The sequence below is a fragment of the Vicia villosa genome, unplaced genomic scaffold (assembly GCF_029867415.1).
Source record: "Vicia villosa cultivar HV-30 ecotype Madison, WI unplaced genomic scaffold, Vvil1.0 ctg.002425F_1_1, whole genome shotgun sequence".
NCBI classification, from domain to species: domain Eukaryota; kingdom Viridiplantae; phylum Streptophyta; class Magnoliopsida; order Fabales; family Fabaceae; genus Vicia; species Vicia villosa.
Genome location: NW_026705923.1, coordinates 214522 through 235582, shown reverse-complemented (window position 1 = coordinate 235582; position 21061 = coordinate 214522). Strand labels below are relative to the sequence as shown.

Below are 21061 nucleotides of genomic sequence, written 5' to 3'. Positions count from 1 at the left end.
TAAATTAAATTGAATTTTATGAGTAATGACAAAATAGAAATTAGTTGCGTCCAATAGTGGAACCGCTTATACTTTTTTTGGAGTATGTTCCGTGTTTGCCTTCTTCAATTTCAATAGGCCAAGACACATGACAGAACAACGTCCTTTTCGAGAATCAGCCTAATCCTCCACTCAAAAATCTCATGGAAGAAGACAACAACTCTAATCCGATCGATCCGAAAACCGGGTTCAACTCCATATCCAAAACCTTCCACAGTCTACGGCCCCCACTCAACCTTCCTCCACCACACGCCTCCATCTCCGCCGCAACCTACATTCTCTCCCTCCGCCACAATTCACCTTCCTCCGACTCCCTCCCTTTCCTCATCGACTCAACCACATCTCACCAAATCTCTCACTCCAGCTTCATCCAACGCTCACAAACCCTCGCCACCAACCTCACCACCCTCCACGGACTCACCAAAAACCACACCGCATTGGTACTTTCCCCAAACATCATCCAGGTGCCAATCCTCTACTTCGCACTACTCTCCATTGGCGTGGTCCTTTCACCCGTTAACCCTGCTTCCTCTCCCTCCGAGATTTCTCACCTCATTAGCCTCTCGAAACCGATCATCGCTTTCACGACGTCGTTTTTGTTTCACAAACTTCCAAAACTCTCACTCGGAACGATTCTCATTGACTCGCCCGAGTTCGACTCACTCACCACTGAAGATAATAGTTCACCGGTATCGGTATCGGTATCGCCGGTTGTTAATCAATCCGACGTGGCTGCGATTCTGTACTCCTCGGGGACCACGGGGAAATCGAAAGGCGTAATGCTGACTCACCGGAACATTATGGCGTCGGTGGCGTCGTACAATGCCGTTAGGATTCCGACGGAGAGTCCTGCCGTGTGTTTGGCTGTGGTGCCTTATTTTCACGTGTATGGTTTTACCTACCTTTTCAAGTCGGTGGCTATGATGGAAACGTTGGTTGTGATGGAGAGGTTTGGATTGGAGAAAATGCTGCGTGCTTTCCAGAGGTTTCGAGTCACTAATCTTGCGGCGGCGCCGCCAGTTGTGGTGGCGATGAATAAAGAGAGAGCGACGGAGGGGTATGATTTGTCCTCATTGAAATGGGTGGCTTGTGGTGGTGCTCCGTTGGGAAAGGACAACTTGGATGCTTTCAAAGCAAAGTTCCCTCAAGTATCCATTCTCCAGGTTTCTTCTCAAACTTTCCAACTTTTTAACTTCTAGTGTGTTTGGATGAGAAAAGAAAGGATATGCTGTGATAGCACCGTCTTTGAGGGCGTATAAAGTGGATTACCGCACAGGGGTCCAAATTTGTTAAGATTAAACTAAAGATAAATAGGGCCGCGTAGAATATTTTTCCGGTTCAATCATGATTAAGTAGGGCCCCTAGTTGTTTTTCCATTGTTAAATTACAAATGCATCCAAACTCTTGAGACGGCCCTGAATGGTATTGATGTATCTGGCTCAAATCTTGAAGGATCCTCTAATCAGTATAAGAAGGTCTGATTTGGCCATCGGATATCTTTCTATGCCTCACGGGCTAAGGTGTAATTGAGTAGTCTTTTACATGATACACTGATTTAGGCAATGTTTGCTAACTGGATTGGGCTTGTCGTAGTCCGGAATAAAAACTATGATAACTAGCGTTATTAGCGGTCGTCCCGATAGTATGAGTTACATTTGTTACAAAACTGAAAATTGTTACCTAAGTGATCACAAACAGACTGAAATGTCTCTGGCCATATTGTGGATTAAGAGCAAACCACCTTTGTGAAAGGGAGACTAATTAAAAATAACCAAAGGTAAGAAAGAAACGGATGCTTGCTCTAAAATTAGACATGAACAAAGTGATTGATCAAATTGAATGACCTTTTGTCAATTCAGTTTTACTAACTAATTAACTATGGGCTTCCTGAGTAAACTGATAGACTGTTTCAAAAAAAGAAACTAATCTGGTAGAAACTATAATGTCATGCATATTGCATAACACTTTTTACAAAGGAGCTATTTGCAGCTTTGAAATGCAGCCAAAACAAGTAACTCTCCTATTTACTATAAAATGCTGCACCAATATTATATTTATAAAACCAGCAGTTGGTGTCATCATCATTTGCATAGTGGCAAATGTTATTCTTTCTGATAACAAAAAGAAATTGTTATTCCTTAATTTTGTTTTATGAATTTATTTTGAAAAAATAATTTTTATTAATTTATCCGTAAAAATTATTAATTAACTAGATAAATTTTTTTTTTCAAAACCTTATTTGCATTTGTAATAATTATCTTAAAAGATTAATATAATCTTTTTATTATAGGGATATGGGTTAACTGAATCAACCGCAGGTGTTATCCGAATAGTAGGTTCCGATGAGGCTAGCCGAGCAGGTACTACAGGTAGGCTGGGATCAGGGATGGAAGCTAAAATAGTGAACCCCAACACAGGAGAGTCCATGTCTCCTGGTGAAGAAGGAGAACTTTGGGTTAGAGGACCTCAAATAATGAAAGGCATGCACATTCATAAATGCAAGAATACTTTTTTTTTTTTTGTCTTTTGTGTTTGTTTTTTGTGAAACTAATAGTTATTGCTACTTAGATTACGAGTTTAATTGTAATTTTTTTCAATATGCATCTATTCACATCTTAACATGTAGATAGTTGTGGAGGTAAAACTGTTTTATCAAAGTGACATAAGGGTTAAGATACTCTCTTTTTCTCATTCTCTTCATTTTCTCCATTACTATAATTTTGTATGTAAATAAAATAGCACACGGTTTTAAAACATGTGACATATATTTAATATTTATGTGACTTTATTTATACACACAAAACTATAATAATGGAACTCTCAATTTCTTAAAGAAATGAAGAGGATCTCTACTCGTGAATCATGATATAGTTGGATACATGTGGTAAAACTTTTTTACAGTGAACATACCTATCAATCAAACTCTTATATTGATGCCAATTTGCTTTGGTATTTGGTAATTGGGCATTTGGAATTTTAGCAGGTTATGTTGATGACCCAGTGGCAACTGCTGTTACTTTTGTGGATGGATGGTTGAGAACTGGCGATATTTGCTATTTTGACAACGAAGGTTTCGTCTATGTTGTAGACAGGTTGAAAGAATTGATCAAATATAAAGGTTACCAGGTAAACTATCTGCTTCTTTAGTAAACTAGTGTTTTTTTATTTCTTTTATAAATTACAATAGTTGTGAAAATTTATGGTTTCCATTCAAAGAATAAAATTGGATCTTAATTCCCTTATGTGGGCTCAAAAATGTCACATGGAAATTAAGAACTTCCACATATTTTCTCCCAAATGCAAGAACCTTATTTATGCTCTTACCTTACTTTAAGTAAGTTCTACAATTGTTGAGAATGTGTTCAATGAAAAATAGTTCTCTATGTGACTGTCATGTCAAGCTACTTCAAAGGCTACAAAATCTTTAGACATGATATTATGTGCTTTAAATGATAAGAATCCTCCACCGGATCCAATCTAAAATGAAAACAAAAACTTTAGCAGAAAAACTTTTTAGTATTTTATTTTTTGCAAGTCATGGATACTTTGTCCCCTTAGTCATTTTGTCAGGGATTTGATACTAACCATTGCTATGGAAAAGCATCTGTTGGGAGATGTCAATTCTTAATCAATTTCAATTAATTTGAGGGATTAATCTTTGCAGTTGCATGTAGGGATGCATTGGATAACAAAGAAAAAGTTAAAATACTGCAATATGCAATTGAATTTTATTGTTAAAACTATGCAAAAATCACGAACTTTCGTGTTTTAATGTTAAATCCATCTAAGTTATATGTCAAGTATGACTTGGTAGTTGAGACGAGGACCCGAGAGTTAAGGAGGAGTTGGGTGATATGGAAATTAGATTAGCGGTTCTTATCCCCCCACCCACAATATTAACACTATCATACTGACATTTTGTCATTCCAAAAAATATTATGACGGGTCTGTTTCTTTTTCCTACAATATTGGTAGGTGGCTCCTGCAGAGCTGGAACAATTACTCCAGTCTCACCAAGAGATAAAAGATGCTGCAGTTGTTCCGTAATGTCTTCATTTCTTCACTAGTCTCACGAATCCATATTTTTTCTCTTTCAATTTCTCACATAAAATAATCTTTCATAAAATATGTTTTTAGAAAAAGGCAAGTTATAATTTGTGCTATCTAAGCTAGGACAGAATGCATAACCTTTGAAAATCAACAACAGATACCCTGATGAAGATGCTGGCCAGGTTCCCCTGGCGATTGTGGTAAGGCAACCTCAAAGCTGCTTGGGTGAAGCAGAAATAATAGATTTTGTAGCCAAACAGGTGCTATTTTCTTGAACCTTTTTATTCTTCTAGTTGATATAGCAGTTTTCTTTTCCAAAATCAATAAATTTCCCTGTTTGCTTGATGAAAATATAAATCATTGTTGTATTTTTATTTGTATTTTGCTCGAGTTTGTAGGTTGCACCATACAAGAAGATAAGGCGTGTGGTATTTGTCCATTCCATACCTAAGAATGCCTCAGGAAAGATACTGAGGAAGGAATTGTTGAATAAAATTCTCGCTCAACGAACATTTCCTAGGTTATAATAATGCCTTTCACGGAAAAATGCCCGTGTTAGAATCTGACAAATAATAGACAACAACGATGATAATGATGATGGGCTACAATGCTCTTAAGTAGAAGAAGCTTTTTCAGTGGAGCTTGCAGAATAACCACCAATCAAGTTAGGGTTGATACTATTAAACTATCTATGAATGAGAGAAATAAAAACCACCAATCAAGTTAGGATTGATACCATCAATAATGAGAATTAAACTCAGGAACCCTAGAGCCAATAATGATACCACCAATCAAGAACCAGCTGCAAAAGCTAGGAATAAAAGGAGAAAGGAACTCTAGAAACGAAGTATAGCTAGGAAACTTCCTCAATAATTGGAAGGAACCAGAGGAGAATAACATTTTGGAGGAAAAAAAATTCAATTTAGTTGGCTTTTGTTTGTAACAACTGCAAAATGAAAAGGAGGGATAATGAATTGAATAATGACAGGCAAGATCAAACAAGTATTTCTACAAGCCTGTACTAGTTTAATATTGGTGCAAAACCTGATAACATTGTTGGTGTATAATTACTGTTACTAAATTATTAGTAACAATTCCTTCTTTTCTTTCAGTAATTTACTGGTCAATGATAGTCACAAAATCTATTGTTCATTGAAGAAATAAACCTATAAAACTTTAGACACGAGATCTGCTATAGTTTCTGGTTGTTAGATAAGATCAAATGGATAAAATTTAAATACTATTTTTATCTTTTATTACATAAAAAATGTTTAACTTTAAATTGGTGAATGCAAGGAATAGTGGTCCAAAACTTCAACATAAAAGGGTTGGGAAATGCTATTTTCACCCTTGGGTGCTCCCACAATGAAAAGTCCGTAATGTCTAGCATTTGGAGATGCATCTCCGAACGTATTTATTTTTACTATTTTTAGACTAAATTGAAGAGACCCCTCTCACATTAAAATTTAATTCGAAGATGCATTTCTGTATGTGAAAAAAGTGTCTCTGAAGATACTTTTTCGTAAACACCATTTATTCAAAAAATATGTTGGTGGTCTGAAGATGCATCTACGAACGCTATTCTTTCATAACCTGCGTCACAACCCTTTCATCTTCCTCCTTCTTCATTTTCTAAAAGCTCTAAAAAAAAGAACTTTCCACATCCCCCTCTCCCGATCATTGCATTGAAGCATTAGTGAAGCTCTTTCTCCTCCTTTCCATCATCTCATAACATCGAAACATCTTCATTTTATCAATCAATTCTATTTTGACAAGTTTTTCAAATTTATTTTATTTTTGTGTTTTGGTTTTTAAGTTAGTTTTTGAAGATACATTAGATGTTTTAGGCACTTAAGGTAGTAGTGTAAACGAACTTGGTAGGTTAGAACAACATGCAATGAGTTTTTTGGAACTGCTAGAGCAGAAAATGAGTTGCTGCCATGGGAGATCATCGAAGGTTTGTTCGGAGATGCATCTCCAGACTTGTTCTGAACTCGTTTCGGAGATGCATCTGGATTGTACTCGGGCAAAAAATAAGGTCTTTTGTGGGATTTGTAAATTTCTCTAGACATGCTGTTTATATTTGTCTCTGTTTATAACGTAGGTGCAATGGCTGACAACAATATTGGTCGGATTAGGGTCGGATGTGTAACACCCGAGGCCGAAGAAGGCGAGGGGTGGTTGCACCGCATGGAACACCTGGGGCCAATTGGGGCTAAGGTGGTCGCCACATCGGAATGAGAGGGATCCTAAAGCCGTGCAGGGATGAGACTGCATGGTTGAAGGAAAGCTTATAAGGATTGATAGGTACTACCTATACCAACAAGATGCATATTCTTTTCGGGAGCCCGTTCCATAAGAACTCCACAGTTAAGCGTGCTTGACTTGGAGTAGTATTGAGATGGGTGACCTTCTAGGAAGTTTCCCGGAAAGCGTGTGAGTGAGGTCAAAGCATGCTGAAAAGACTCGTGTTGGTGTGTGGGGTCAGTCGATCATCCTGAAAGCAGTCTGGGGCGTTACAAATGGTATCCGAGCCAGACCTCTCCCAGTACGATGTGGTTCGAGGACGAACCATGCGGAAGCTGGTGGGCATGTAACACCCGAGGCCGAAGAAGGCGAGGGGTGGTTGCACCGCATGGAACACCTGGGGCCAATTGGGGCTAAGGTGGTCGCCACATCGGAATGAGAGGGATCCTAAAGCCGTGCAGGGACGGGACTGCATGGTTGAAGGAAAGCTTATAAGGATTGATAGGTACTACCTATACCAACAAGATGCATCTTCTTTTCGGGAGCCCGTTCCATAAGAACTCCACAGTTAAGCGTGCTTGACTTGGAGTAGTATTGGGATGGGTGACCTTCTAGGAAGTTTCCCGGAAAGCGTGTGAGTGAGGTCAAAGCATGCTGAAAAGACTCGTGTTGGTGTGTGGGGTCAGTCGATCATCCTGAAAGCAGTCTGGGGCGTTACAGGATGTGTGTCCCAAACATCGTTGGTACGACGTGAGAGGGCCGCAATAAGGACCCTGAGGCCACGAGTTGCTGATAACTTATTTGATGTTGCGTCTAGTTCGCAACCCCGACCGCCTGGTTCTCATAGTTGACTCTCTCAGGCATCTCAAGCATATGATGCAGTAAAACTAGAGGATCCTAAGGCCCCTGTTTGTTGACCCTGAAGCTTTGGAGAAAGCTGGTCTGGATGTCCCATTAGAGAGTTATCTAGGAGGTCCATATGACATCTCCTTACTTTATAATTATGCAGAGCAATGCTGTTAGGCATGTCTAACATGTAGAGGTATATTTCTTTTCTTTTGCAATACATATGTTGTCAACTAATTAAATTCATCCTGATTATGTTTTCTTTTTTCATGAGTGTGGTTGTTTGAAAATGATTAACCACGGCAAAAAGATACTGGTGTTTCCACAACTCACTAATCATTAATTCTGTGATGTTATCTGCTATTTTGGTCTTGTCAGTTTATGTTCATCTACATACGTGACCATAAACCACGACATGTGTAACACCCTTCTAACCCATAAGGAAAATTTCGCAATATAATACAAATTAAAAACAAATAAGAATCACCAACAAATGTGTCACATCGTCATAGAACTTCACAATAACTAGTCATGCTCCGTAACACGGGTTCTAAAAAATTAAAACATTTAACTCGTTGAAAATATCATCAAGAACTTCAAACATCGCAGCAGAATTATAGTCTCAAAAACATCTTTATTTAATTTTTCAAGTAAATTGTCATCACACTTCATAACGCATAAACCATGTTTAGAATATCTCAACAAAAAGTAAAGCATCTCAGAAACCTAATGGATTGAATCTGAGCTGGTCTGCATTCTTAACCTAATGGAATGAGTCTGAGCTGGTCTGAATAACAAAGTAAAGTTTACAATCAGAATACATATCAAAACAACCAGAAATTGGACACGTTGAATGAATTTCACAATTAAATTCTAAACTCAGAAATAGAAACATGACCTCAAAAAAAAGAGAAATAGATTAATATTCACAAAGTCACATACTTCACACAAAATTTCACATCTCCTTTCCTTTTCCATGACAAGGGAATGTTATTCATTGTATGCTTCTTGACCTTCGTAACTTAGGAGAGCAGAAAATGATGACCTTCGTATGCTTTTTGACTTTCGTGAGAGCAGGAAATGGTATAGAAGGTGATACAGCAGGAAAGATGAAAAATACGAAGAAGATGAGTGAGACGCGTTCTAAAGAGTTGAAGTTCTTGTAAATTAGGAGAGAACTAACAAAATAAGAGTTTTATTGATTTAAGTTGTTAAAAATAAATTTATTTAAAAAAGATATTTATGCCCCTTGTTTTCATAGATACACTTCAGAAAGCATTTTTCCCCCCAAAATTTAGGTTTTTCCAGAAATGTATCTACGGAACAAATCAACGTAAAATTAAAAAAATACTTCCGGAGATACACCTTCGAAAACAGAAAAGCAAATTTAGCAACGCATATTGTGGTGTGAGAAACCTATGAGTTGAGATAATATATTCTTTTAAAAAGTGTTTGAATTTTTATTTCATTAAAACATTATTAAAAAAAATTTAAAAATTTAAAAAATTGGATAACTCGTTAATATGAATACCAAAATACTGAATTTTTTAAAAAGATTAAACATTAAGAAAAAAAGCAAATAGAAACTAACCAGGAAACAGAAAAAAGCTCAAACAAAGCTAAAAGTTTATTCAAGTCCATCTTTTCTTTGCCAATAGCATCTAGATTTGAATGAGATTTCAACTAAGACCAGTTAGTTCACCACTATGGTCATTTCTCCCACAAACACCATCACCATAATCCTTCACTTTTTTCCCCACAGTCTTGAAAACCAAAATATTACATGATTCCATTCCACTTTCTCACTTAGTTTCATCCAAATGGACATCCTCTTTGCCCAGATCCAAGCCGACCTCCGCTCCAACGATGCCCTCCGTCAATCAGGCGCACTTCTCCAAGCCCTCCAACAGTCCGCCGCCGGTCGTGACATCGCAGTCATCGCCAAGTCCGCCGTCGAAGAGATCGTCGCCGCACCTGCCTCCGCCGTCTGCAAGAAACTCGCATTCGATGTCATCCGCTCCACACGCTTAACTCCCGATTTATGGGACACTGTCTGTACCGGCATCCGTAACGACTTCCATTTCCCTGATCCCGATGTAACTGCAGCCGCTGTTTCAATTCTCGCCGCGATCCCTTCTTATCGCTTAGCCAAACTCATTTCCGATTGTAACAAAGAGATCTCCGATTGTTTCGATTCCCCTAGCGATAATCTCAGATTCTCCATCACTGAAACCCTAGGTTGTGTACTCGCTCGTGACGATCTCGTCACACTTTGTGAAAACAATGTCAATCTTCTCGACCGTGTTTCCGCTTGGTGGGCTCGCATCGGTGCTAACATGCTGGACCGATCTGATGCTGTTTCGAAGGTGGCTTTTGATTCAGTTGGCCGGCTCTTTCAAGAGTTTGGTACCAAGCGGATGAGTAAGCTTGCTGGTGATAAACTAGTTGATAGCGAAAATTCACTCGCCATTCGCTCTAATTGGGTTTCCTCCATGGTTGATTTCGTTTGGAAGAAGCGTAGGACGCTTATGGCTCGTTCCTTGATCTTGCCTGTTGAGAATTTCCGGGCTACTGTCTTTCCGATTGTTTATTCGGTTAAGGCTGTTGCCTCTGGTGGCGTCGAGGTCATTCGGAAGTTGTCAAAGTCTTCTAGCGGTGGTGGTGCTGAGGTTGATTCTGATGCTCAGAAATTGGTTGGTGTTTCGGATGTGGTTACGCATTTGGCTCCTTTTTTAGTTTCCTCGTTGGAACCGGCATTGATTTATGAAGTTGGGATTAATATGTTATATCTGGCTGATGTACCTGGAGGGAAGACGGAATGGGCATCACAATCTACCATTGCTATTCTTACGCTGTGGGATAGGCAGGAATTTGCTTCTGCTAGAGAGAGTATTGTTAGGGCTGTTGTCACCAATCTTCATCTCCTTGATCTTAACATGCAGGTGATTGACAACTCTAGTCTTATTCAAATACACTAATTGCATATTAGTTTCAAGGTTTTAAAATAGGACCAGTGCCTAGACAAGTTTTCTTTTTCTTTTAGTATTGTTGATGCATAACCACCAACTTCAAACACATCAACCATATTTGTTATGTCTACAATTTTTCATAATATCAAGGATCGTGGCGTCACGAAATCGTTGTGGCGTTACAAAATCACTGTGGTAGTCTACCACAATTACCAATTGAAACTTTGATTACTTTATTTCTTTACCTCTCACCAGGCTATGCTTTTCCTAATAATATGTAGAGGTTTATTTTGGCTAATGAATTATGAATGGCATCGAAATTTCAGTAGTCATATGCTCATATCCGGTTCAAGCTTTACATCTCTAGGCTATGCATTTCCTAATAATATGTAAAGGTTTACTTTGGCTTATGTAAGGAAAAAAGTCACAAAACATGCTAATTGGTCTAGATTTTAATTATGCAGATATTCGGTTCTCATCTTTATATTAGTTATTATGACATTGATGTTTTGTGACTTTTGTCCTTAGCTCTTGAAATGTCTTTATTTTATCCTGTATCTTTTGTGATATGGATCTTCTAAAGTAACATTGGATGTTTGGTTAGATAAAATTGCTTGTTTTTGATGCAGAAATGCTTATTATTGTCTATAACCGTGTCTTCTTGCAGGTTTCACTCTTCAAGAGACTACTTTTGATGGTGAGAAACCTGAGAGCAGAATCAGATCGTATGCATGCTTTAGCTTGTATTTGTAGAACTGCTCTTTGTGTTGACCTATTTGCTAAGGAAAGCGTTCGAAGAGGTCAGAAACCTCTTGCCGGAACTGATATTGCTTCCCTTTTTGAGGATGCCAGAGTGAATGATGATCTTAAGAGCACTACAAGTAAAAATATATTTAGGGAAGAGTTAGTTGCATCACTAGTGGAAAGTTGCTTTCAGCTGTCTCTGCCTTTACCTGAACAGAAAAACTCAGGCATGGAGGGCAGGGTCATTGGGGCTTTAGCATACGGAACTGGTTATGGTGCATTAAACTGGACAGAACCTTCTTTAGAAGTGGTCGAAGTTTGTCGGCCTTGCGTTAAATGGGATTGTGATGGACGCACCTATGCAATTGACTGCTACTTGAAGTTGCTTGTTCGGCTATGCTGCATTTACGATACGAGGGGCGGGGTAAAAAGAGTCAAAGACGGTGCTTCTCAGGACCAAATTTTGAATGAGACTAGATTGCAAAACTTGCAACGTGAACTTGTGAAGGACTTACGTGAGGTACACAAACTATAACATCTCATTTTCAGCACTGCTTTCATGCAAAACATTTATTTTTCTGACATTAGCATATCTGCGGCAAATATCATTCAAACAATGCTTTTATAATTATTCATATTATTTTAATTGGTAAATTTAGAGTTAAAGACCTTCAACTGTACCCTACTTCTCAAGTTTTTTCTGTTGTGGCTATTTAATCCACTATTAAGGTATCTGTTGCAATGCCATTAAATTTGACAATTAAATTTTGTTGTCGGTGGGTTTGAATTTGTCAGTTGTCACTCGGTTATTCTGTTAGGAATCCAAGAATTGAATGGAATAGAAAGAAAGAGCACTTCATTTAAAAAATATGATAAAATAGGAGAGAATCTCTCCTCTCAAGGGTTTTTCCTTCACAATAGAAAACACTTCAATCACAATTACAATATTCAAAGATGCTCTCCATACTCCGCGTTCTCTTAAGTTAAACATACTCTCTATAACACCCTCAACTACCTAACTTCTCTAACAAACGATAAAATGCAGTCAAGATCTAGTGTTGAGTCTTAGGATCTTAAGATCCTATGTGCCACGACTTCCAGAACATTCTACGAACAAAGCAAGATCTATTTTTGTTGCTGTCGCGGTCAAGATCGAGATCTTCATGCTATATTGTAAAGGGACCTCGTGTTGGGCTTTTGATTTTGTTGGGCATTTCTTAATTGGGTCAGGATTTGATAAAAACACATTAAAACTTGCATATTCTTCCCTTTCTAAACCCTACAATGAAGCGGCTTCCATTCCCCCTCTGTTCTTTGAAATTACAATGCCTTCTCCTCTCCTCACTGCGGCTACAACGACGTCTTCCGTCCCTCCCTGAGACACCATTCTTCATCTCTCCTGTTTTCGTTCTATTTCACTCCTTACAACTCTGTTTCATCTTTTATTTCTTTCACAACTCTGTAATAGCTTCAAATGGTGGGTTAGATGCCTCAACTTGTTTTTATGGATCGTGTCTTTTGAACTACTTATATTGAACTTAAGTCTTTTGAGGATGAGGATTATGTCTTTTGAGCTAGGTTGTTAATCAGGATAGCGGCGCTACGCACCGTACCCTCAAAATGCTTCAGTAGCATAACAGATAGCAGGATGACCGCTATTGTGAGATTTAAAAACCAAGGTAAATGAATTCATAAATACTTCAAATGTGTTCCAACAACTTACATAATGACTTAAAAAACAGAAGTTGCAACGACATACATAAATTCAAACAGCACCATCAATATAAGTTTCCATCAAAGTCAAATTATAAATGTACTAAATGACTAAACCAAATTCTAAATGTAAATAAACATAAACAAAATAACTAAATCACATCCGCGTCAGCCTCATCTTCACTTCTTAGTTCCACCACATTAATATCATCATCTTGCTCATCCCAAAAATCACAAACAATAGTGTTTTTGCTTTGGTCTTTATAGAGTTCCACCGCCAACCTATGTCAATATTGTCACCAATAGGTTTAAAAATACCTTTATTGTGGGAAGTCTGTCAAACTTGCAGAAGATGATGTCATGGTTGCTAATAAAAGAGAAACATAGCAACACAACAAAACAGAGCAAAAATCAGCTGGGAATGGATGAGAAAGGTGAAGAAATAGATGAATAGGTGAAGAACGTTGATGATTTTGGAAGAACGATGGATGACTTGCTGATTTGCGAAGAAGTTGTGTTGTGCGAGGAAGTTTTGCGAAGATGGCTTTCTGAAATGCAAAAACGCGAGTGAAGAGGGAAACAGCGAAAAACACATGAAATGACCTAAAGCAAACACTTGTGCTTTTATATTATGTCAAATAAAAGGGTCAAAATATCAGTTTGCCCTTTAATAATTGAAATTTACAAATTTCTCTAAAAACCGCTACAGAACCGCGATTGGTCGCCAAAAGCGTTGCTATGACTCCTTAAGAATTGAATGGAACAGAAAGAACACTTTACTTAGGCTGCCTCCATTTCCATGAACATTGGCACTGCACAAAGTTCCGGCAAATCAAACCAATTGTTAGGAACTCAAGAATTGAATGGAACAGAAAGAAAAGGAGAATATTCTATTTATAATGTACAATATTCCAAGACGCTCTCTACTCCATGTTCTGTTATTTATACACACTACTCTGGATAACAACCTCAACTAACTCACTAACCAACTACTCTAACAACTCATAACTGCTATATCCTCCCTTTATTCTATAATAATCTCAACCTCCATGGTGTGCTGAATTATTTTTTACATTGTTTGAACCTAGAAGATATTTTATGAATCCTCTAGGACATTTTTTTATTTAACACTCTATTAACACATCTGTTGAAATGCAGTAAAATTGATTACGAAATTTTTTTGTTTGTGTGCTTAATTTGTCACTCATCACTTAGTTTGGCTTTTCACCTCTATCTCCAAGGTTTGCTGAATTAGTTTTACTTCTACACTGTTTGATCCTGGAAGATATTTTATGAGTCTTTTAGGACCGACATCTACTCCCTCCGTTCCTTTTTAGTTGTCGTTTTAGAAGAATTTTTTTGTTCCTATTTAAGTGTCGTTTTATAATTTAATATTATAATTTGTCAATTATACCCTTATTTTCTCAATAACACCACCTCACATTTTTCAATTAGTTATTGGAATAAGAGAATGTATGAATGAATTTATTTGGAAAGAGAAAAATAAATAAGGGTATGATAGGAAAAGTAACTCTAACAATCCACTATCTTGGTTGAAGAGCTTTTTGCTAAAATGACACTTAAAAAGGAACGGAGGTGTTAAGAGTCCCATATCGGACAACATATGACCTAAACATGTACTTATAAGTGGGGGCAATCCTCACCCTACTAGCCGGTCTTGTAGGGTGAGTTAGGCCCAACCACATTTCTTAATATGGTATCAGAGTCTGGTTTAAGATCCGATGGGCCACCTATTATGGTTTCCTCTATCGAGCCACCCACCATTTATTTCCACGCTCCAGTTGTCTAGTCCTGGGCGTGAGGGGGTGTGTTAAGAGTCCCACATCTGACAATATATGACCTAAACATGTACTTATAAGTGGGGGCAATCCTCACCCTACTAGCCGGTTTTGTAGGGATGAGTTAGGCCCAACCACATTTCTTAACAGGAGGAAGTATATTTTAAATTTTGTATAAAACCTTTAGGACATGTTTGGACTAGCAAGTTGTTTTTCTGAGCAAAATTATTTATTATGCAACTACATTTATGATATACCAAAGAAAATTTCTCTTTCGTTTTTGTTAGAAGAGGATAAGTTTCTTCACATATTGTGACAATTAATGTAAAATGTCCATTGTAATTATTAAATTTTTATTCCTTGCCCCTTATACATTTGTTCTTTTTATAAATCAATTTTAAGTAACTTGAGTTTCCTCAAACACTTGAACTTTTTTACTCATGTTGTGCATAATCACATATAGGTGTTTTCTGGACTTCAATTGCATATTAATGGCTGTGAATGTAACAGGTCAATACACCAAGAATATTGGCCCGCCTTATATGGGCTATTGCAGAGCACATAGATATAGAAGGATTGGATCCACTCCTAGCAGATGACCCCGATGATCCTCTTAATGTCATTGTATCCAATATTCATAAGGTTCTTTTCAATGTTGATTCAACTGCAGATACAACAAATAGAGTTCAAGATGTACAGGCAGTTCTTATATCTGCTCAAAGACTGGGATCACGCCATCCTAGAGCTGGACAGTTACTTACTAAGGAGCTTGAAGAGTTTAGGACCAATGCTTTGGCTGATTCTGTCAGCAAGCACCAGTGCCGTTTGATATTGCAAAGAATCAAATATGCTTCAGGTCATCCTGATAGTAGGTGCGAATATTCTGAATGTACATTACTGCCGGCATCATCAATCCAGCTATTCACACTGTCACCGATCTTTATTCATTTCTGTGTTTCCTCAGTTCACTCTTTCTTTTTCCTTTTATGTGATCTTTTCCTTAAAAATCTAGTTTATTATCATTGTAAAATTTTAGTTGTAATGGTGCTGGTTGTAGAAAAGCTTCTTGCTGTTTTATTCCTTGCTTGTTACTTGAGTTTGTGCTTATTGGTCATTTTTAATATTAACAATGTTCTATGGCCTTTATTATACTAAATCATAAATCTAATCACTACTATTGCTATTATGTCTCTTATCATTATTATTACCCTTTCCCCAGGTGGGCTGGTGTTACAGCAGCCAGAGGGGATTACCCATTTAGCCACCACAAATTAACTGTTCAGTTTTATGAAGCATCTGCTGCTCAGGACAGGAAGTTGGAAGGATTGGTTCACAAAGCTATTTTAGAGCTATGGAGACCTGACCCCAGTGAACTTACCCTTTTGCTTACCAAAGGAGTTGATTCTACTTCACTTAAGGTTCCTCCTACTGCAAATACTTTAACTGGAAGCAGTGATCCTTGCTATGTTGAAGGTTATCATTTAGCAGATTCAAGTGATGGGAGGATAACTCTGCATTTAAAGGTCAAACCCTCAATTATACCTTTCTTTTTCAATTTTTAGGGTTCCTTATACATTTAAGCAGGCTGTACTTTTATTTTTGCAATGGTTTTTATATTTCCCTGTGAAAGCTCAGATGAAACTTGATGTTAAGCTTAGTAGATTAATTTTTACCTAAAAAAATGTGACGAACCATTGTATCTTTTGTTTTCAGATATACACTGAAAAATTGTTCTTGTTTAGTGGAAGTACATAACATATTTAACAATACAATCTTGTTATTTTTTGGAAGCTCTGTTCCAGTATATTAGTAAGAAAGTTGCATTAGTGTGTAAGTAGTATTCCAGTAAAAAAATTACAACTTAAAAAAAAAAGCTGTAAATTATTCCATTTAGGCATGCAGCAGCTTCCTATATTCAAAACTTCTTAGAAGAAATAATGATGTTATTTACTTGTTCCCTGGTTATTTTTCTATAATCTGTTGATAAGAGACCACAATGTTTTCTAGAATTACTCAATAGTTCCATTTTTAAATTATAAATATCATGGACAAGGATATTGTTTGTTTTTTGCACAGGTTTTATCTAATGGAAGTTAAAATCTTTCTCATTTACTTTAAATTAAAAATGTTTCAGGTCTTAAATTTAACCGAGCTCGAATTAAATCGGGTGGATGTACGAGTGGGTTTATCCGGTGCATTATATTATATGGATGGTTCTTCTCAAGCAGTGCGGCAGTTGCGTAATCTTGTTTCACAGGTTGCTTCTCCTCTAAATTGCTTATCTCATTCCAGTTTGAGATGGCTATTTTGCATTTGCATATTCTTGGCTATTCTCTCTCCTTTTGTTTTACATGTCTAGAAAGTTTTGAGGGATGTGTCTGTCTGCCTAGATTGGATTCAGACTGAGGTGTCAAACACGTTGACCTTATGAGTTCGACCTATTTTGATTCTTTTTTAATTAAAGTAAGTGTAGCCTGCGCCTGCCCCATTTTTTTGACCAATGAAAAAACTTGGCCTGGCCCAATATTTTTTCCAGGCTAATTAGGCACGCCGACTTCTGACACCTCTAGAACATTTATTTAGTTGAATTCACTAGAAACTTACTTCTAACTATATTTTAGTTAATTGATTGATGAAAAAAGTATGAGAAGGATGTAGAAAAATTAACATGGTAAACATACAAAAATGTACTACGACGTATGGTCTCAGATGGATCAACCAGATTTACTTACATTTAATTTTCATTGATTTGAAAAGGGCGTACGATAGAGTGCTTATAGAGATGTTATGGAAAGCCCTAGAGAAGAAAGGGGATAGGATTGCCTATATTCGGGCTATTCTTGATATGTGTGAGGTGGTCTCTCAACTAGTATGAGGGCACAGTGGAGAGCCGGATGATTTTCCCATAACAATAGGATTGCATCAAGGTTCAACCCCAGCTCTTACCTTTTTACTTAGTTTGGTTGTTCTTACGGAGCACATCCAATAGGTAGCACCGAGATGTTTGATTTTTGCAGAAGATATAGTCTTACTTGGAGAGTCGAGGGAGGAATAAATGAGAGCTTGGAGAATATCGGCCATGGCGGTTTTTGGGGTCGCTCTAATGGTAAATATCGGCCGATATTGCGGGTTTTTCCGCCATAATCCACTATAATGGCCCAGCAAAGTGGTTGGTATGGAGGGGTTTTGGCTCTGCCATGGACCGTCATCGACAACAATGATGGAATGTAAGTTTAGCAAAAGGAGAAGTGTTTCTATCTTATAAGTGAAAATTGGAGATAATATCATACCCCAAGTGGCATAGGGCTTAGTTATTGTTGCAAAGTGGTCTGTTTAGTGACACATGTAAAATATTTGCAGTATTATTAATTTGGATTCGCTAGAAGTTTACAGTCGGCTAATTCTATATTTGAAAAAGTTAACTAAAGGCAAAGCAAAATATGTGTAGTCACTGAACAACTTGTTTACATTTATATGTTAAGTTGTCCTAATCTTTAGAATTTTTTTTCTAATTTGCTTAATTTATTGTGTAAATAATCAGCTCCTTGTGTTTTGTTGGAGTTATGAATGTGGGATTGCTTTTAACTTAATGCATATCTCAAGAAAAAGATGCCAATTTTTTAGGCAAAGGATTTATTCAAATCTATGGTGATCAATTGTAAACTATCAGACATGTTGAAGGACAGTGGGGTTGGATTCTAAAACAGACACTTTTAGTGGTGGATGGTTGTGAAATATTCTTACCGAGTGTGGAAAGAAATATAGGGAGATAGTGTCATGGAGAGGGGGCTATATTGGCATCCTGAAGTATAAGGGCAAACTCATTTGATCTTTTTGGTTTAGTAAATAATACACTTACTTTAAACTGTTTTGATCTTGGGTTCCTATCAAGGGGAAAACACTTGTAATCTTTCTCACTTAACAAACTATTCTGTTCTAGGGTTCCTACCAGATTCGACATAAATTTACTCCCAACTATTTCTAAGTTTGAAGAGGTCTAAAAAAGAAAGGAATGGATCACAAATTTAAATAAGTAAACAATACGGTAAAGCAAGAATCAACACCAAATGAAAATGACACCCATTCTTGTAGTAGTAGCTCTTAAGTTTTTATTTTTGAGGATTTCTATCTTACCTGTAGTTGTTTTTTCCTTCCTTTTGTAGTTCTTAGTCTAAAGTTGATTCTGTCCCCCACCGAACTTGGTTTTAATGCTGACCATGAACATAAGTCTGAAGTCGCCATTTTGTGATAATTGTCTCCCTTCTTTTGTTATATCCTTGCAGCCTTTAAGGTGATGTTACCTGATAATTTAGAGTGTAGAACTTGACAGTATGTAAATAATGCTGAGTTATTTTAAATTCTGTGCTAATTATTAATTTTAAACACTTCTATGGGTCAAGGTTTGCATTGTCTCTTTGTACAATAATCCTATACTATTCTTTGATTTGTAATTGCTTCTTGATCCAAATTCATGGGGATGATGTTACCTTTTCAGGATCCAGTGCTGTGCAGTGTGACAGTAGGTGTTTCCCACTTTGAAAGATGTGCCCTTTGGGTTCAAGTGTTGTATTACCCATTCTATGGTAGTGGTGCTGTTGGAGACTATGAAGGTGACTATGCTGAGGAGGACCCTCAAGTCATGAGACAGAAGAGAAGCTTAAGGCCTGAGTTAGGTGAACCCGTGATTTTGAGATGTCAACCTTATAAAATTCCATTGACGGAGCTTCTTTTACCACACCAAATATCACCAGTTGAGTTTTTCCGACTGTGGCCCAGTTTGCCAGCTATTGTAGAATACACTGGTACATATACATATGAAGGGAGTGGCTTTCAAGCTACTGCAGCCCGGCAGTATGGTGCATCTCCTTTCCTGAGTGGTCTGAAGTCCTTGTCTACCAAGCCATTCCACAAAGTTTGTTCACATATTATCCGTACAGTGGCAGGTTTTCAGGTCTGGATTTGCTATCTTAAAATTTCCCCCCTTATCATGCTTTTCTGTTTGAAATAATTAAATTTTTTTTTGTACCATTCATGGATTTGCCTAAGGTGCATTTAGCCAAACAGTTTACTTACATGTTTATTCACTTTATTGAGTAAGTCTTATCATAAAGCACTTATAGATTAACTATTTGTATAATCAAAGAGTGTGGTTGAACTGTTTTCTAAATTGTAAGTTGTTTTCATAAGCTATATTATGCATGACTTAATAAGAAAAACTTAAAACAACACATAAACATTCCGTAATTCATAAGCTATTTTCTTAAATAAGCAATTTTCATAAGCTCTCCCAAACACTCACACTAGTGCATATCTAATAAAAAGCCCAGATAAGCTATAAAAAAGTTCTTCGAAATGCAGTCCTCTTAAAATTTAGCTGTGTCACTAATAACTATTCAATGTGTTAACGGTTCTTACTTATATTTTCTGAAACATTGAATATGTACCTTAATCTAGAGAAAATTGACAGACATAAAATAGGATAAAAAGTAATAGACAAAATAGGGATTATATGCACTTTGTCATGTGAATTTGCTGACCCTTTTCCTCTGTCCTATTTTGGAACAGTTGTGTTATGCTGCTAAAACATGGCATGGCGGCTTCTTGGGGTTGATGATTTTTGGTGCAAGTGAGGTGAGTAGAAATGTGGATTTGGGTGATGAGACGACAACCATGATGTGTAAGTTTGTGGTACGAGCATCTGATGCATCCATTACTAAGGAGATTGGATCAGATCTTCAGGGTTGGTTGGATGACCTTACTGATGGTGGGGTGGAATATATGCCTGAAGATGAGGTGAAATCAACTGCAGCAGAGAGACTGCGCATATCAATGGAAAGGATAGCCTTGTTGAAGGCAGCCCAACCACGACCCAAGACTCCAAAATCCGATGATGAGGAAGATGAAGAAGAAGAGGATAAAGACAAAAAGAAGGATGGGGATGAAGATGACAAAAAGAAGGGACCTTCAACACTATCCAAATTAACTGCTGAAGAGGCTGAACATCAAGCTCTTCAAGCAGCAGTACTGCAAGAGTGGCATATGCTCTGTAAGGATAGGAGCACCGAAGTTAACTAACTATTTTTCCATTTTCTGTATTGATTTGCCATGTTATTATATTGTTTTGTTTGTTTTGTTTTGGGGGCTTTGAGAAAGGAATGAGTGAATATTCTTTGTAATCCTTTTATCTTATTTTACATATAGAAATTAGATAGAAACCGGAATTTTCCCTAGAAACTTGAGTGTATTCTTTGTATTATTCCCTTTTCCGTTTTTTCAGGAAAGCGCTTTGTACATGTACTGGGTTTTGATATATTATTTTATGTTTTAATTTTTCTGTCAAATAACTAGTGGTTGAATTCATCTTTTAAAGACCCATAAGTTGGGTGTTGCTTGTTCGAATCCGCCCCTCCAGTATCTCATGTCCCTGCCTCCATAACTAGTGAGTTGGTTTATAAAAAATATTACAATCTAATTTTGATTTTGATTTTTTTTTAATTATAATTAGAGTTAAAAGGTAGTGCACTGACAGTGTAAAAAATCTTTACACTGTCATCCAATAGAAACATTTTATTTTGCCACATCATATCAGTAATTTAAGATTTAAAGTATGACTTGGTGCTTAACAAAGTCGTGATTGGTTGACAGTGTAAAACT

The 21061-nt window shown here is 37.2% G+C and overlaps 2 protein-coding genes across 3 annotated transcripts; both read left to right on the top strand.

Moving 5' to 3' along the window:
* Positions 1-82: 82 nt before the first annotated feature.
* Positions 83-5204, top strand: LOC131638797 (4-coumarate--CoA ligase-like 9). Of its 2 annotated transcripts, XM_058909342.1 has the most exons (6): positions 83-1202; positions 2330-2519; positions 3023-3165; positions 4015-4082; positions 4247-4349; positions 4488-5204. In XM_058909342.1, exons 1-6 carry the CDS (start codon positions 183-185, stop codon positions 4614-4616), a joined length of 1653 nt encoding a protein of 550 aa, XP_058765325.1. In that variant the 5' UTR covers positions 83-182; the 3' UTR covers positions 4617-5204. The 2 variants fall into 2 exon arrangements, 1 of the variants encoding a protein (XP_058765325.1); XR_009294773.1 differs by lacking the exon at positions 4015-4082 and having other exon boundaries at positions 85-1202; positions 4488-4531.
* Positions 5205-8755: 3551 nt separating this feature from the next.
* Positions 8756-20735, top strand: LOC131638796 (protein TPLATE-like). The gene is made up of 7 exons (XM_058909341.1): positions 8756-10124; positions 10819-11415; positions 14918-15279; positions 15627-15930; positions 16542-16664; positions 18903-19358; positions 19973-20735. The coding sequence occupies exons 1-7, from the start codon at positions 9003-9005 to the stop codon at positions 20480-20482; spliced, it is 3474 nt and encodes a 1157-aa protein (XP_058765324.1). The 5' UTR covers positions 8756-9002; the 3' UTR covers positions 20483-20735.
* The last annotated feature ends 326 nt before the right edge of the window (positions 20736-21061 follow it).